This window comes from Elephantulus edwardii, unplaced genomic scaffold (genome assembly GCF_000299155.1).
Source record: "Elephantulus edwardii isolate Elephantulus edwardi_28Jun2011 unplaced genomic scaffold, EleEdw1.0 scaffold00060, whole genome shotgun sequence".
NCBI lineage: Eukaryota > Metazoa > Chordata > Mammalia > Macroscelidea > Macroscelididae > Elephantulus > Elephantulus edwardii.
In genome coordinates, this window is record NW_006399810.1 from 275,181 (window position 1) to 293,037 (window position 17,857).

The 17,857-nt window shown below is 41.2% G+C and overlaps 1 protein-coding gene and 1 pseudogene across 7 annotated transcripts in view; both read right to left on the reverse strand.

The window, feature by feature from the left end:
* SCHIP1 (schwannomin interacting protein 1) overlaps nucleotides 1–17,857 on the reverse strand; it is a 1,325,222-nt gene that overhangs the window by 12,273 nt on the left and 1,295,092 nt on the right. For all 7 annotated transcript variants that reach the window (XM_006887636.1, XM_006887635.1, XM_006887641.1 and 4 more), the window contains 3 exons: nucleotides 3,910–4,027; nucleotides 2,864–3,061; nucleotides 1,908–2,031 (listed from right to left, as the gene is read on the reverse strand). In XM_006887636.1, the coding sequence (XP_006887698.1) occupies nucleotides 1,908–2,031; nucleotides 2,864–3,061; nucleotides 3,910–4,027 (440 nt within the window). The remainder of the gene's footprint in view (nucleotides 1–1,907; nucleotides 2,032–2,863; nucleotides 3,062–3,909; nucleotides 4,028–17,857) is intronic.
* On the reverse strand, nucleotides 16,607–17,470 carry LOC102848794 (annotated as a pseudogene).

Sequence of the window (17,857 nt, forward strand, 5' to 3'; positions counted from 1 at the left end):
TGGCTTCAAACCGTGTGGCCTTGGGATTGCAGCACAGCTTCTTACCACTAGGCCACCAGAGTTCCCTCCCTTACTGTTCTGTTATTTTGTTCTGGTGAGTTGGAACAAATCCATAGTTGGCCGCCTAGTGGATTTTCAGAGGCAGTAAAATACAGGACAGACGACTGCCTATCTATCTCCCATAGCAGCTGGTGGATTCAAACCACACACCTCTGTGTTGGCAGCGTAATTCCTTACCACTTAGCTACTGTTGCTGACAGGTACCACTGAGTCAGGACCAACCTATAGCTGACCCTCCAGCGAGTTCTGAAATGCAGTTGATGGTAATACAGTGAATCACATGGTAGGAGATTACCCAACTTTCTCCTGTGGAGCAGCTGGTGGATTTGAACTGTGTACCTTTGGGAGTGTAAGACAGCTTCTTGCCCCTGGGGCACCAGAGTTCTCTACTAGCATTCAGTAAATGGCAGTTTCAATATAAAGGAATTTATTTTTTCATATATCACATTTTAAACTTTTTATTATGAACATTTTTTAAAACTCATACAGAAAAGGGCAGTTTCATGAACACCCGAGTCTTCAATTAGCTTCAGTAACTATCAAGTCATGTTCAATCTTAATTCATCTCTCTCCTCCCAATATGTTATCATAAAACAACTTACAGACATCATAGTATTTCATCTATGTGCTTCAATATGTACCTCTAAAGGATGGGGTGGGGTTTTTTGTTATTGATGCTACTAAATTAACATAACCACTGCTGGGATGTTCAAAGTCTTCCCATAAGGCCTACTGAAAGAGGCCCCTAAGCAGGAAAAGCATTATCCTAGGATACTGGTGAGTCTGATCTTTCATCCTCAAGATGGGCTTGACTGATCTGGTCAACATCTCTCTCAGGCTGCTCTGAATTTACTGCCATGAAGTTGCTTCTGACTCCACTGGGTTCCCAAGGCTGTAAATATTTAGGAAAGGAGACTTTCCTGGCTAGCAGTATAACACATAATGTACTATGCCACTAGACTCCTAAGCTCTAAGTCTACACAACTTTATAGAATCATATATTCAAGAGGCTGGAGGTACCACCAATTCCCCCAGCCTAACCACAGCGTCTGGAGTAAACATGTGGTGAGCCTCATATGCCTGACTAACTGAAGGCTTGGAGTTCAGGTCCATCCAGAGGTGCCTCAGAACAAAGGCCTGATAAAACTTGTCCTAGGAACCCTGCTGCGCAGAGTTCCACCCTGACACATACGGCACTGTCATGAGTGTGAGCTGACTTGATGGCAACTGGTTTAGCCGCATTGTTTGCCTTTCATGGGACCAAATAACTGTCCATTCTCCGTGTGACCATCACCTCTGACGAGCGTCACTCAGCCCACCTCTGGGCATGTCTGGTTAGAGGTGCTTTTTTATTCTAGAAAAAAAAGGACTATGCTTTGTTTTCCTATAATTTTCACATACTGGCCAATAAATGTGGAGTTACACGCAAGAAAGTAAAATTTTCTTGGATGACGATGATGCCTAAAATGAATTTATAACCAAGTGAAGTCCAGAGCTCAGCTGCATAAGAGATGATGTGTATATGGTGAATTTCCATTCCACACACTGATATCAGTGCCAAAGATGCCAGACACTGCTAAGGGTGAGGGCCAAAGGCAAGACGTAAAGTATCTGATACCATTTTGAGATGTGAAAAATTTTGACAGCTTCTGGACACTTTATAGTTTAAAAAGAAAGACAAACAAACCACCCCACCCCCGCCCCCTAGAGAATCCCATGGTTCTCTTCTTTCCAGCGTGGGCATGGAAGGTGCACCCGATGAAACGCTCCATAAGGGAAGGAACTTCGCCATGAACTCTGAGACATTTCACACTCAGCATCCCAGGCCACGCCCACTGTGCACTTACTTTCTATCTGGGAGTGCAGATCATTGACTATCACTTGTAGCTGCCCAATAGTCATGTCTCTCAGGTCAGTGGGTTTTAAACTTCTTTTCATCAAGCATTCACTTATATGAGGCATGTGTGGCAGCTGAAGACACAAAGAGTAAGAGATGGAGTTATATGCAAAACCAAGCAGCATGGATCCCAAAGGTAAGACCTTAATTAAAAGACAACTTATTCAGTGGCTTCAATTCTGGTTTTGTGCTTAACAGATTCCTCAGTCTGTGACATTCCCAATGCAGGGCCCTACATACACACATCAGAGTCAAAAACTGTCTGACTGATCTTCCACACAAGCTGTGACAACTGCGAGCTCCAAGAATAACAACATCATGGGAATGGAGTCAGCTCCTCGTCACCAGTTTGCACTATGCTGGAGTGCCATGCTGGGAGCTTCTTACACTTGACCTCATCAGACTGTGCTGACACAGGTATCATGACCCCGTTTTATGGATGAGAAAACGGAGAGTTCCATAACTTTGCTGGGACTCTATGGCAAGTCAGGGGCAGAGTTAGAACTTAAGAACTCCCGAGTCCAAGCTTCTTAAGCATCACATTCTGTATTGTCTAATGGAAAGGGAAGAGTGAGGGTTCTCAAAACAGTGAATCTGTCACTGTCAAAAGGTTCTTAAACTAAGACTGCAGTAAAGAAATGAGAATATTCACTAATGTCACCTGTGAGAAACTGCAGACATGAATCAAGAACTGTTTAATTTTATGAAATCAGTAGTTTTGTAAAGTTCAGTGAGACATTAGAAAAGGAAAAAAGAAACAAACGTAATTATTTCTCAATGGCAGTACTTTTTAAAAAAACTGCCTCCAAGAAATCCAAGTTTGCATCATTCTGGGGAAGGACAGGGGCCACCTCAATGACTAGCAACCTCAGACTCCGTTTCGGCCTCTCGGCCACGGCTGCTTACTAGGTCGGCCACGGGAGACTTTTTCCTGTTCTGCTTTTCCACCTCCACTTGCATTTTGGCCATCGGTTTGGCCATGGCGAGGGCCATTTTGGCTTCAGCTTGCAACTTCTTTTGCCTGGTGAGGAAATCCATGTCATCCAGGGACTCGGATTCCTCTTCAGTAGTGTCTCTATCAGAGTAGGAAGAACTCTGTTTGCTCTGTGAAAGGAAAAAGAACAGCCCTGAGCTTGCCAGGCCAGGCTTCTGCTCTTTGCAGATGGTGACTGTGTACTCCCCACAAACCCCCTCCCGGCAGCCGAGTGCACCCACTGCTGCTAGGAGTCACAAATAACAGAAAAGAGGTGTTTTATCTAACAACAGACTCAGATCTCGGTATATGCAGACATTCAGCCACATAATTAATAACAGAAAAAATGTACTTATGATAAACTTGAAGCATTTGATTCTTGGGCCTCAAAACTTTCCTGAGGTGACCAGACACTCAAAACAGCAAGCACAGATTAAGTCAGTGTGGGGCATCACAGGAGACAGGGCTTGGGTACCCACTATAGGTCCTGTTGGATGGTCTTCCATGAGAAAGGCAATAGATAAATCTCAAACAATCCCAGGAAAAACTGTCCGTGATATTTAATTAAGCCAACTTTTATGACATGCACCAAAGGGTGGACCACGAGGTGACTTACGCACAAAATTCTGCTGGCCACAGTGCGTAGCCTTCGCACAGCCTGCCACTTCTCACGGTGCTCCGTCCAATGGGGAAAGGAAGGCTTTCAGCATCTTTCCCCCGTGTACATTTTTAAAAGGTACATCTGATTTCTCTTATTGTTTACTGAGAAAGCAGCTTAAGTTAACTTTAATCAATCTTATGTTTCTTAATGCATCATAAAAGTTGGGATGTGTTGTGTTATAGTGTGTAATTCGATTTTTGCAGTCAAATATTAGGGCCAATGGTGTTTCAAGAAACACTTCTCAATCTCTGCAATGTTTAGTACTGAATAAGCACAGAGAAGATACTACACTTCAATGCAGGGCCTGCCTCCACTCACCATGGGCGACAGGGGCGTGTCCAAGCTGGTTTCAGTCTTACTGTCGTCAGCATCGCTGTCCTTATCGCTGCCACTGTCATTGACGAAGCAGATCTGCAGGTTCATCCCACTCTGTAGTCTGGGCAGAAAGAAACAGAACACTCACTCCACTTCCAGCACCCTTGTCAAGCCCCTTCCAGTTCACGGCCACCCTCCACTGGGGTTTTGAGGCTGCCCACCTAATGAGAGGAGAATGCCCATCTTTCTCCTGAGTTAACAGCACAACACCTTACGGACTATGCTATGAAGTCCCTGGCTATTCGCTATTTGCCAGTAACACACAGCACAGTCTGAATTTGCTAATAAAAAGTAGCATACATATTTTTGGCATACAAGGAGTGAGTGATCACTCTTACTCCCAACGTATAAATGACAACTATTATTAGATCTCCTAATGTTCCTCTGCTAACTGAAAGGTCAGTAATTTGAAACTCCCAGTCAGTCTGCAGGAGGAGACGTGACAATTTGTGCCTGTATGTTACCCTTGGAACTTCACGGGACAGTTCTGTTCTGTCTACAGGATCTTCAGGAGTTTGAACTGACTCCATGGGATACAGCAAGAAACACAAAATCCTATTTTCCTAATAATAAGTGAAAAATATCCAAGGACATTCACTATGGCACCCAGAACACACCAAACACAAAATGAAAACATGTTGATCCACTGAGATTGTTTTCCTATTGCGGATGAGAGGAGTCTTGGCCACAGAAGGCTGACTAGCTGTCATGTAGTGTCCTGTACTGGATGACAATTTAAAGAAGCTTGACTACAGCCAACAGCTCAGGACTACTGCTTCATAGAAAAAGACTGCCTCTTTCATTCTTTCCCCCAGACAGACACACAGGGTCATCTGAAAGAAATCTTCATTCAGGGCACTTGCTAAAAGTGAACACAGGAAGCTCATTTATAACACTACAGCAGTTCAACCTAGAGAAATGAATTTAGAAGAGTATGGTCTCGATGGTAGCATGGAGACCATTAGAGAGAGACCTCCAGGGAGCTCGTTATGTTTGTGCAAACCTAAACCTCCAGCAGTGCTGCTGCTGGGAATGCAGTCACAAAGGGTGACCCGGCTGTGTGTCTGCGCACACTCAGCCAGACGCTTTGTATTCTTTGAAACTGGAATAAATGTCAGTACTGCTTGGCAAGAAAGAGCTTTCCTTTCTCTCTTTTAAAGTCATTTTCTTAGTATCTCTCATTTTCTTAGTATCTCTGATAGCCCCAGTGCCCTGTAAATAAAGAATAAAATTAAAAAAAAAAAAAAAGGCAAAAGGAAGTTCCTGGACAAGAGATCAAACAAGGTTTATCTACTGAGAGCTGAGACTGAGTTTACTTGATGTTACTTTGACAATTAGAAAATGGCAAAAAGTAACTTATCTGTTATCTGACTTTTAAGGTTTTTTTCTGTAGGTGGGGGTGCTTTATAGAAATTCTTCAAGTGACTTATTTAACACAGTGGTTTTTAATTTTATGTTAATGAAAGTTTACAGTGACTTTGGATTTCCATTCATTCATTGTTGCATTATTCTCCCTGTTACTGTTATAAAAGAGGTTTTTAATTAAAAAAAAAAATCTAAAACAATTTGGAGGCCAGAAAAAAACCCTACTTATTTAACAGCAGCATCATTCAGAAGTGTTATGAGTATGTGCTGCCACCTATTGTTAAATTCTATAATTACTCAAAGTTCCAAATTCTTCCCTTCTGGGTGATGATGTTTGACCTGGTTTGGGTAAACCCAAGAAAGCCAGGCCTTAGGTCTTGCTAGCACCAGTTCTGGTGCTTAGAGTCAAGTGGACCTGGTGTCTGAATCCTCACCTCCTTCTCCAGCTGCACTACTTAACCTCTCTGAATCTCAGTTGTTTCATTTGTAGAGTGGGGTAAATAATTGCCAACTTAACTTTCTTACCGAAATTTTAATTAACAAAAGTTTACAGAGAACTTGGATCTCCATTCATTTATTGTTGCACATTTTCCTGCCTACCAGTCCTCCCCCCACACCAGTCCACTTTGCTGTGCTCCTCTTATTCTGGACTGTTGTCATGCAAATAACACTTAATCATATATTCCTTTCAAACAGTTCTTTCCCTTATCTGTTTCAATGTAGTGTACATTATTTATCCCCTCTTTTCTTAGTTTCCCCCCAACCTCCATTTCAGTCCTGTTTCATAACAGTGGCAATTATGTAGTATGTGTCCTTTTGTGACTGAGATATTTCATTCAGCATAATGTCCTCCAGGGTCACCCATTCTGTATCAGATTTTACTAACTGTTTTTCAGTGCTTCTCTATCCATTCATTTGTTGATAGGCACTTGGGTTGTTTCCATCTCTTTGCTATTGTGAACAACACAACAATAAACATAGGTGTGCACAACTTAACATTTTAAATTGGGTTTTGAATGAACTCAATGTTTTGAATTACGATGCTGGCAAAGAAAAATGATATAAGCAATGGACTTGCAGAAGAATGAACAATTCCATCCTGGAAAAACAGACAACTTGAATGCTCCTTAGAAGGGAGGGTGGGGAGACTGTCTTACATACTTTGGGCACGTTGTCGGGAGATATCTACCAGTCCGTGGAGAAGGACATCATACTTGGTAAAGTACGGGGTCAGTGAAAAAGCAGAAGACCCTACACAAATAGATTAACAGTGGTTGCAGTGATAGGTTCAAGCATTGCAACAAGTGGGAGGATGACACAGGGCAGTGTTTGTTCTGTTGTACACAGGCTCTCTGAGCTGGAATCAACTCAGTGGTGCCTATCAACAACAAACCGATGTGCCCTAAGGAGGGTTAAGAGAGAGGAGCTTGGTCCAAGGCAGGTGCTCTCTACACATGAATCAGCCTCTTGTCTCCACCTACTGAAAGCCTAGGAAAAGGTACACTGAGTTTTAGAGATCCTTAACCCCTCTCACTGAGTCTGACTCATGGTGGTCCTATATTCAGGTTTCCAAAACTGTAAGTCCAACAGGTGCAGAGTGCCTCATATTTCTCCTGTGAAATGGCTGGTAGATTCATTTGAACCACCAGCCTTTTGTTTAACAGCTCAGAACACAACCTACTACACCACCAGGACTTTATAAAGGGACCCCGAAAGCCACTGACTCTAAAACCTTTCACCTAAGTCACAGCAACTCCTGCGGTACAGTCAACTTTGACAGAGGGTACTCAAACAGTCGTTAACTACATCTACCGAGGCAGAATGTGTCTCCTTTAAACTTTCTTCCATTGGATTTCCGCCCCTTTGGATAACAATTTGTTCAAGTTACCCTGTGATCTATATGATTTCATAAATGGTTAGCAGACCCCTCTCTCTTCTGTTCTGACTCAGCTGACCCTTAGTAGTTTTCCAAAGCTGCAAGTCACACAGGAAGAGACTGTCCATTGTTGTCCCTCAGAGGAGCCAGGAGTCAGACTTCCAGAGAACGGTGGCTTCAGGCCGCAGTGCCACTCTCTGTAGACTGTACCATCAAAACTCCCTAGTATCTACAGATGGCCTTAAAAAACCAAAATAAAATCATTTCACTGTAACAATAAAACCCAGATCTATAGATTTGGATATGACAGAAAACTGTTAAAAGATAGAAAACGGTCACATTTTAGAAGCTATCCTAATTGGGGTCTTACAGTATTGAATATCCCACAGACTGCCAAAACAACAAACAAACCTATCTTTGGAGGAAGCGCAACCAGTGTGTTCCTTACGGACAAAGATGGTGAGACTTCATTTCACAGACTCTGGGCATGTTGTCAGGAGCTGGCAAGTCCTTGAAAAAGTCATCACATTGGGAAAAGCAGAGTGTTAGTGAAAGAGAGGAAGGCCCTCAACACGACAGACTGACAGTGACTGCAACACCAGCCTTTGATATGGTGGAGATCATGAGAATTGTGTAGAATGGGGCAAGGTTTCACAGCATCACTCTGTACTGTGGGAGAATCAATGGCTCCTAAGAACAACTCTTGACTTATCAGATCTCATTATCTGACACCCAACATTCAGAACTACGGTAACATACACACACACACACACACACACACACACAGTCTCCTATTATTTTATATATAAATGTTGTGTATCTGGTAGTAATGAATGCTGAACTAGAAGGGAAGAGCACAGCTGACATTGATAGTTAAGGTCCTAAGTCAGCTGGTGGACCATGACCCTCAGTGGTTTGGCAGTTATGTAATGACATGGTCAGCCTCCATTTTCACGAAGTGCAGACTTTGGTATCAGCACCTCGTCTTTGATGCTTATGTCAGTAAGTTGGTCGCTATGTCAGTAAGTGAGGAAAGAGTATATAGAAAGTCTTGACAACACATGCCTGGCCACTGGATATACAGAACATAAAAACACAAAATAACTCAAAATACAATAACAAAAGAAGGTTTAAAAATACTCAAAGAGATATTGTCATCTTGAAGAAAAGTTTGATCACATACTGTAGCCCCTAAACTAACCCTCCTACAGAGGATCACCTTAGACCTGAATTAGTCACCCCGTACAGTGTTTCTAGTTCATGTGGAAGGTGAAAGAAAACAGGCAAGGATTTAGAAGTAGGGGTGAAATTTTTAAAAAGCCTAAGGTAGAAATTCAGAAATTCGCCTTAGTGCCACATTATCACCACAGGAGGCTGAACAGAGCTTCTTATAGGGGGTGAGACTTGTAATTCCTTCCAGTAGCAATCACCAAGAATGTTACTCTCAGGAAAAGGAAATTATATGACATTCCAGCTAATAATCCAAAAGGGATTTTTAGTAAAGGCATCTTAAAATGGGCTCAACAAGAATTTGTTTGCTGTTAGCCTTTAATCGGGTTTTAAGATGAGATAACTTTGAGTAAAAAAACCAGCCAGGTCCCAAGCAGCAAGCTGACTGTGGGTTCTACTGAAGGCCATTCCACGTGGTCACAGTCTGGGACCTCCCTGCCCTGGAGATGCTGGGAACTGGTGCTCCTGGGGGCCAGCTCGACCTTGAGTCTGTCTCCCTCAGACCACAGCACACCCGTTGGCTGCACTTACAATCAGGCTACCCAACAACCTGACTGCAAGGATCCAATCTACAATGTCAGAAATGAAAATAAAATTCTACTCTCATTTTGTTAATTAGAAATAGAAGTGATAAAGTATACAATATAATGTTATTTGATATTTTTGGTAATACTGAGAAGAAAGACTGCTTGACATCTGCCTGGCCTGTCAATTTCATTTCTGAAATGGCTGCACCCTGAATCAATCCCAGGAATCTAGCCTCCCTTCTGTACCACTTGGTGATTCAACACTGTATGGTTGTCTGGAACCGTCGACAGGGAGACAAGAGGTCTGCAGAAAGAGTGCTCTGGGTGAAAGAGAAGAGTGTGAGGAGACTAGGAGAGATAAAGTCAAGCACTTGCTCTGCATGTTCCTGCAAACATGCCACGGCATAGCCTGCTTAGGACAGTGTCTATTGGCCAGGAGGGAGAGAGTGCTTACGAGTCTTTTCAGAGACAAAGACTTGGCATTTACAGTAAGGACAAACACAACTTAAAAAATGTTTGTATTTTGAAGTATGGAGAAATCCACATTCAAGAAGCACAAGAAGCAAGAGTTTCCTTGGGCAAGAGGAATGAATATTTAATATACAAATATACAAAGAAATGCTTATAGTTTGTGAATTAATATATGTAGGATCTTTAGTAAAAGATGCATTCACTTTTAAAATGAGAAATTGAGAATCAGTGTTTGAGTCACTTAAAAAATATTACAGCTATAATTTATAAATGCAAATATCAAATTAGATTTATTACTACATTCTAATTTTTACATCACTTGCTTATTTGATAGGTCTTATCCATATAATGTCCCATGCTACTAGTGAACCATTGTTAAAAGTTTACATTATTTAAATTTCCTGTCTTTAGAGATTACATAAGCACTGATATTAATGTAATATATTTAAACTTTTTGCTGGCTCTGTTGTTTAACAACTAAAGTACATTAAGGCAAGATTACTCTTTCCAATGAACTTGGGAAGATTCTAGCCCTAAGTGTAAAACCTCCTAAAAACAAAACAAAACAAAACAAAAAACAAATCTGAAACTGTAAGTCTCTGTTACAGTTAGACTATCCTTATTAGACTTATTAACATCAACTACTCATTAAAGCAGATGCAAAAGACTTCCAAATGTGAAGGGCGTATGGGTGGAGATTAAATGAAAGGATAATTTCTATAATGCTTCAAATAAGAATGCTGTTGTGAAGTGAAATACTAACTTACTGTCTCTTGTTTGCTACCTGACATTGGCTTAATGTAAATCCATTAATAATTCACTGTACAATCACTTTATGTATATAATAAAGTCACTATTCAGCAATTTAAAAAAAGCACAGCAAGCACCAAATAGACTAGACCCCAAAAGAAAAACATCAAGACAAATCATAGTCAAATTTTCCAAAATTAAAACGATAGAAAACTAAAAGCAGTGCAAGAAAAACAGAGTCATCTACAAAGGGGAAACAATTAGATTAAATTCTGACTTCTCAGCAGAAACCATGCAAGCTAGAAGACAATGGGATGGCATATACAGAAAGTGGAAAGAAAACAATTGCCAGCCAAGGATACTATACCCAGCAAAGTTCCCCATCAAATATGATGGAGAAATTAGATTTCTTTGCAGAAAAGAAGGAACTTAAGAAATTTGTTAAAACAAGACTAAAACTACAAAACATTTTAAGTGAAGTCCTTCACATGGAGATGACCAAGAAAAGTGCAGGGATCACAGTAACAGGAAACAATAGAAAGAGAAACACAGCAAAATGGCAAAACTAAAACCTGGCCTGACAATAATCATACTTAATATGAATGGACTAAAAGCACCAATTAAGAGACGAAGAAAAAAGAGTAGCAAAATGTATAAAAATAGAAAGCCCATCAATACGTTGTCCACAAGACACACATCTAAAAAAAAGAAAAAAAGACAGACTCAAAATCAAAGACTAGAAAAAAAGTATACCAAGCAAATGGCAACATTAAAAAATCAGGAGTAGCAATACTAATCTATGATAAAATAGATTTCAGAATGGAAAACATCATAAAAGATAAGGGAGGCCATTACATACTATTAAAGGTACAGTACACCAAGAAGACATAACCTTGGTCTACATCTACACACTAAATTATAGACGTGCAAAATACATAAAACAATGGTTAACAAAATTGAAGAAAGAAACAGACAACACCACAATAGTGGTAGGAGACTTCAACACACCACTATCACCAAACAAGAGGTCAACTCAAAAGAAATTCAACAAAGACGCAGACGATCTAAACTATACAATCAGCCAACTCTACTTGTGGATGTATTCAGGGTACTACACCCAACAAAAACTCCATTTACTTTTTTCTCAAGTGTACTTGGTACATTTCCCAGAGTCAATCACTTAAGACACAAAGCAAACGTCAACAAATTAAAAAAATATTGAAATAATACAAAATATCTTCTCAGACCACAGTGACCTAAAACTGGAAATTAACCACAGGAGAGTAAAGCTTACAAAACAACCCATGTGGAAACTGAATAACTCTGCTAGAACATGATGGGGTTGAAAAAGAAATAAAGAATGAAATTTTAAAAAGTTCCTGGAAACAAATGACAATGGAAATAAAACTTACCAAACCTTGCAGCTAAGGCAGTCTGCAGGGGGTAGTTAACAGCAATAGGTACACACAAAAAAAGGAAGGAAGAAGAAAAATCAATGACCTAACTCAAAACTTTCATCAAATAGAAAAAGAACAACAATCTAGTCCTATAGTCTCCAGAAGAAAAGAAATTTAAGGACAAGAAACAGAAAAACAATTGAAACCATCAGGAGCTAGTTTTTTTTAAAAGGTCAATAAAATTGACAAATCACTGGCAAACTTAACAAAAGGGGAAAAAAGAGAAGACACAGATAACATGATTAAGAAATGACAGAGGTGGCATCACAATACAAACAGGTGAAATTAAATCAATAACATGAAAAAAATAAAAAATTATACTCTGATAAATTTGAAAATCTGGAGGAAACAGACAAATTCCTTGAAACACATGGTACAAGGATACATACAGAACATTTTAAAAGACCCATCAAGAAAGAAGAAATTAAAAAGGCCATAAAAAGACTTCCCATGAGAAAAGTCCTGGACCAGATGGCTTCACAGCTGAACTCTACCAAACATTCTGAGAGAATTTAGCACCAATTCTACTTAAATTAGTTTTTAAAAAATGGAAAAAGAAGGAATACTACCAGAGTCAGTCTATGAAGCAAGCTTAATCCTAATACCAAACCAGGCAAAGATATTACCAAGAAAGAAAACTACAGACCAACATCTCTCATGAATATTGATGCAAAAAATCTGTAACAAAATACTAGCCAATAGAATCCAAAAGCACATTATAAAAATAATTCATCATGACCAATTTGGTTTCATAAGAAGTCTGCAAGGATGATTCAACATAAGAAAAACAATCAGCATTATTCACCACATTAAAAAGGCAAATAACAAGAACCATATAATCTCAGAAATTAATGCATAAAAGGCATCTGACAAAATCTAACACCTCATAAAGAAACTCAGCAAAATTGTAATTGAAGAGAATTCCCTCAACATAGATAAAAGTATATATGCAAAATCAGGAGCCAACATCATTCTCAATAGAGAAAGATTAAAAGCATGTTTCTTGTGATCAGAGCCCACTGACACCACTTCTGTTCAGTATTGTATTGGAATTGCTTGCTAGGGTAATATGACAAAAGAAGGAAATAAAAGGCATCCAGATCGGCAAAGAGATGGTTAAACTATCACTATATGCAGATGATATATGATATGATATGATGAGATGATATGATAGTGTACACAGAACACTCCAAGGACTTAACAAAAAACTGGTAGAGCTAGTAGACCAATTTAATAGAGTGGCAGGATATAAGATCAATATCCAAAGATCAAAGGGATTCCTCTAATGTAACAAAGATAACTCAGAGAAAGAAACCAAGAAAGTAATACCATTTCCAGTAACCAATCACAAATTGAGATACTTGGAAGTGAACCTAACTAGAGACACAAAGGACCTTACAAATGAAACTACAGAATATTTCTGCAAGACACGATAAAAGAGCTAAAGAAATGGATGGAAAGACTCAATATTGTGAAAATGACAATCTTACCAATAGCAATCTATATGTTCAACACAATCCTTATATCTATATATCTATATATCATCTATGTATCTATATCTATGGCTGACTCTGAGAAGAATGGGAATCCCAGAACACTTGATCGTTCTAATGCGAAACCTATACTTGGACCAGGAGGCAGTCGTCAGAACAGAGCAAGGGAACACTGCATGGTTCAAAATTGGGAAGGATGTACGCCAGGGATGCATCCTATCTCCATATCTTTTCAACCTATATGCAGAACAGATTATCCGGGAGGCTGGGCTCTATGAGGAGAAATGTGGGGTCAAGATTGGTGGACGATTTATCAATAATCAGCGTTATGCAGATGATACAACCCTGCTTGCTGAAACTGAAGAGGACCTGAAGCACCTGCTGCAGAGGGTCAAGGACTGCAGCCTACAATATGGATTGAGGCTCAATGTCAAGAAGACAAAGATTCTCACCACTGGACCAATTGGCAGCATTAGGATGGACGGTGAAGAGATTGAGATTGTACACAGCTTTAGTTTGCTTGGCTCTACAGTCAACAGTCTTGGCACTAGCAGCCAGGAAATTAAAAGGCGCATTGCCATGGGAAAGTCTGCTGTTTAGGGACCTCTCCAAAGTACTGAAGAGCAATGGTGTCTCTCTGGAGACTAAGGTGCGTCTGATACAGGCCATGGTCTTTGCAATCACTTGTTATGCATCAGAGAGTTGGACAATGACCAAGGAGGATAGAAGGAGAATTGATGCCTTTGAGCTGTGGTGCTGGAGAAGAGTATTGAGAATACCATGGACTGCTAGGAAAACAAGCAGATTTACCTTGGAAAGGGTTAAACTGGGTGGCTCCTTGGAGGCAAGGATTCTGAGGCTCCGTCTAACATACTTTGGACATGTTGTGAGGAGAGACCGGTCCTTGGAGAAGGACATCATGTTTGGGAGGATGGAGGGACAGTGCAGGAGAAGGCCCTCTATGAGGTGGATTGATTCAGTGACTGGGGTAATCGGGATGGGAGTGTCAGAGATAGTACGATTGGCACAGGACAGAGCGGAGTTTAGGGCTGTTGTACATAGGGTCGCTATGAGTCGCAAGGGACTCGATGGCACATAACAACATCTATATCTATCTATCTATCTACACACACACACAAATTCATTTTTCAAGGAGATCGAAAGGGAAATTGTCAAGTTTATTTGGAGGGTAAAGAGACACCCCCCCACCCCCCCACCAAATAAGCAAAACACTTCTAAAAAACAGCAATGAAGTGGGAGGCAACACTCTCTGACCTCAGTGCCTACTATACAGCAGTAGTAACCAAAACATCATGGTACTGGTACTATGACAGGCACACAGAACAATCGAACAGAATTGAAAACCTAGAAACGGACCTATCTATCTAGGGTCAATTGATATCCAACAAGGAAAAAAAAGCTATCAAATGGAGAAATGACAACCTCTTCAACAAATGGTGCTGGCAAAACTGGGTGTCCGGGAGAGGGTAAAACCAGGCTGGTCCCTGAAGGTAGGGATTCTGAAGCTTCATCTAACATACTTGGGGCATGTTTCAAGGAGGGACCAGTCCTTGGAGAGTGACATCATGTTTGGGAGGGTGAAGGGACGATAAGATGGACAGATTCAGTGACTGGGCCAAAGGGAGTAGGTGTGTCAGAGACAGTGAGGTTGGCACAGGATAGAGCAGGGTGTAGGACACTTGTACATAGAGTCGCTATGAGGCACAAGCAACTAGATGGCACATAACAACAACACAATAACTGCAGAAAGCTGAAATAGGATTCACATCTCATACCATAGATAAAGATCACCTCAAAGCGGATCAGAGACCTGGGACTAAAACCCAAAACCCTAAATTTTGTAAGAGACAAACTGGGATCATGCTTAGATGGCCTAGTTTATGATATAAAGAGACTCAAATACAGCCAGAAATGCAGAATATGAAGAGGATAAAATTAATGCACGCGACCTTCTGAAGATGAAATTCCTGTGTGCATCAAAAACTTTTACCAACAAGGTAAAAAGAAAATCTACTGACTGGGAACCAACATTTGGCAATACCATCTCAGACATCTCAGAGTCTCATAATGAAAGTTTATAGAATACTCCTGGGCCTCCACAAGAAAAAGACTGATAACCCAATTACAAAATGAGCAAAAGACACAGAAAGACTTTTCACAGAAGATGATATTTGAATGGCCAACAGACACATGAAGAAATGCTCAAAATCACTGGCAATAAGAGAGATACAAATCAAAACCATGATGAGATACCATCTTACCCAAGAAGCAGTGGCAAAGTTTAACAGGACAGCAAGTAATAAAAGTGGGAGAGGATGTGAGAAAGGAACTCTTACATATTGTTGGGGGATTATAAAATAGTACTGTCTTTCTGGACATAGAAATTCCATATGACCCAGACATTCCACTGCCTGGAGGTACAAACAGAGACTGAGATTCCAGTGTTCATAGCAGCATAATTCACCATTGCAAGAACATAGAAACAAACAGTCCAGATTTCAAAGTATCATCAAATGGATTGAGAAAGTATGGTACATTCACATGATGGAATACTACACAGCATGCAGGAGTAATGATTTTATCAATTACTGCTCGGCTACGTCTGTAGGCTGATGGCTATTGTGAATTGGTTTTATGCTGGATGATGGCTTCTTGTGTCTTGCTGAGGGTCACGCAAAGAACGTTTGGGGTTCTTTTGGCTTTATTTTCATCTCCAAGTGGGTGTCAGTGGATTTGACTTGCCAGATGAATTGTGGGTCTCTGGCTCATAGTTACCTGCATTTGGGTGTGCTGAAATTTAAAAGTGCAGTAGGGACCAAGGGCCTACAGCCCAAGGACCAAATGTTAATTGATTTTGGGATGAACATACTTTCAAGTCATACAGCAATGGTCTTTCTACTTGATCTACTGAAGTAACTTGGAGTTACTGTGATGAACAACTTGTGCCATAGATGTGTCAACACCATAACTGGCTACCCATCATGGGCAGTGTTTGGTGGAGCTCCTAGATTGACTGAGGTTTGGAAGCAGGAGTAGCATGCACTTCCTAAACCACATGCCTCTGGAAACTCTATGAACTTGGATAAACAACAATAGTTATAGAAAGGCTTCAGGTGTTTTGTTTTATATATATAGTTACATAGTTTTATATAGTTATATATATACACATAGTTATATCGATCTAGTTATATCTATCTATATAGTTATATAGATATATATTGTTGTTGATTGCCTTTGAGTCGAGCATGACTCATAGCAACCCTATGAACAAAAGGCCTGAAGCCCCTCTACAACTATCGACATTTATCAAAGTTCATAGAGTTTCCGGAGGCATGTTGTTTGTTTAGGAAGTGGATGCCACTCCTGCTTCCAAACCTGTCTTAGTATGTTTTTGGTTTTTTATTTTCTTCTTTTGGAACTTAATTCACTTTATTTGATATACAAAATCCACTATGTGGTGGCCACAGCTGGAGCCTGGGTCCTCTGCACACAGACTCTAGTGTGAGTCTTTACAAAATGGTCAACGAATTCCTGGTAGAGAGACTTGGTGAACACAGTCTCTCTCCAGAGATCGGGGGTCAAGGAGCTATAGGTCTTGGAGATGGCATCAAAGGTGGCCTTGGCAAAGGTGCCCAGGGTGTCTGTGCAGCCCCTGGCTGAGGTGTAGCAGTCATCAATTCCAGCCATCAGCAGCAGCTTCCTGGGCACAGGGGCCGAGACGATTCCAGTGCTTCGTGGGGCAGGGATCAGATGCACCAACACAGAGCCACAGGGCCCAGTCACCTTGCAGAGTACAGTGTGGGGCTTGCCAATCTTGTTTCCCAAGTAGCCACGCCGCACAGGGACAATGGAGAGCTTGGCCAAAACAATGGCCCCACAGATGGCAGTAGCCACCTCCATGGAGCACTTGATGCCCAAACCTACATGGCTATTATAGTCTCCAATGGTGACAAAGGCCTTGAACCTGGTCTACTAGCCAGCACGTGTTTGCTTCTGCACAGGCATGATTTTCGAGACCTCATTCTTGAGGGACATTCCCAGGAAAAAGTCAATGATCTCAGACTCCTTGATGGGCAGTGAGAAGAGATAAATCTCCAAGGATGTGATCTTCCTATCTTTGACCAGACGGCCCAGTTTGGTGACAGGGAGCCACTCCTCGTCCTCGGCTTTGCCTCCTCGAGCTCCACGGCCCCGTCCCTGACCCTGCAGACTGCTACCAAAGCCTCCATGAAAACCACTGCAGGAAGGCTCCCATCCCAGGGCCGCGGGGCCTCCAGGTCCCCCCCACCTCCCCGATGCACCAGCATCTGCCATCTGGTGTTTTCTCGGAGAACAAACCTGCCATTGGGTTGCCTGTGATGTACAGCAGCTCTTCCCTGTGCTGAGCCAGTCTCATTAATTCTGACACACCAACCCCCATTGTCCCAGTTATTGTATCAATCTGTCTCATCTGGAGTCTCACTCTCCTGTGCTGTCCATCCACCTTTCCAAATATGATGTCCTCTAAAGACCGATCTCTCCTCACCACGTGCCCCAAGTAAGTGAGGCGGAGCTTCAAAATCCTAGCTTTCAAGGAGAGACTTAGTTTCACCCTCTCCAAGACAGACCTATTTGTTTTCTTGGCAGTCCATGGTATGTTCAATACTCTTCTCCAGCACCAGAACGCGAAGGCATTTATCCTTCTTCTGTCATTGTCCAACT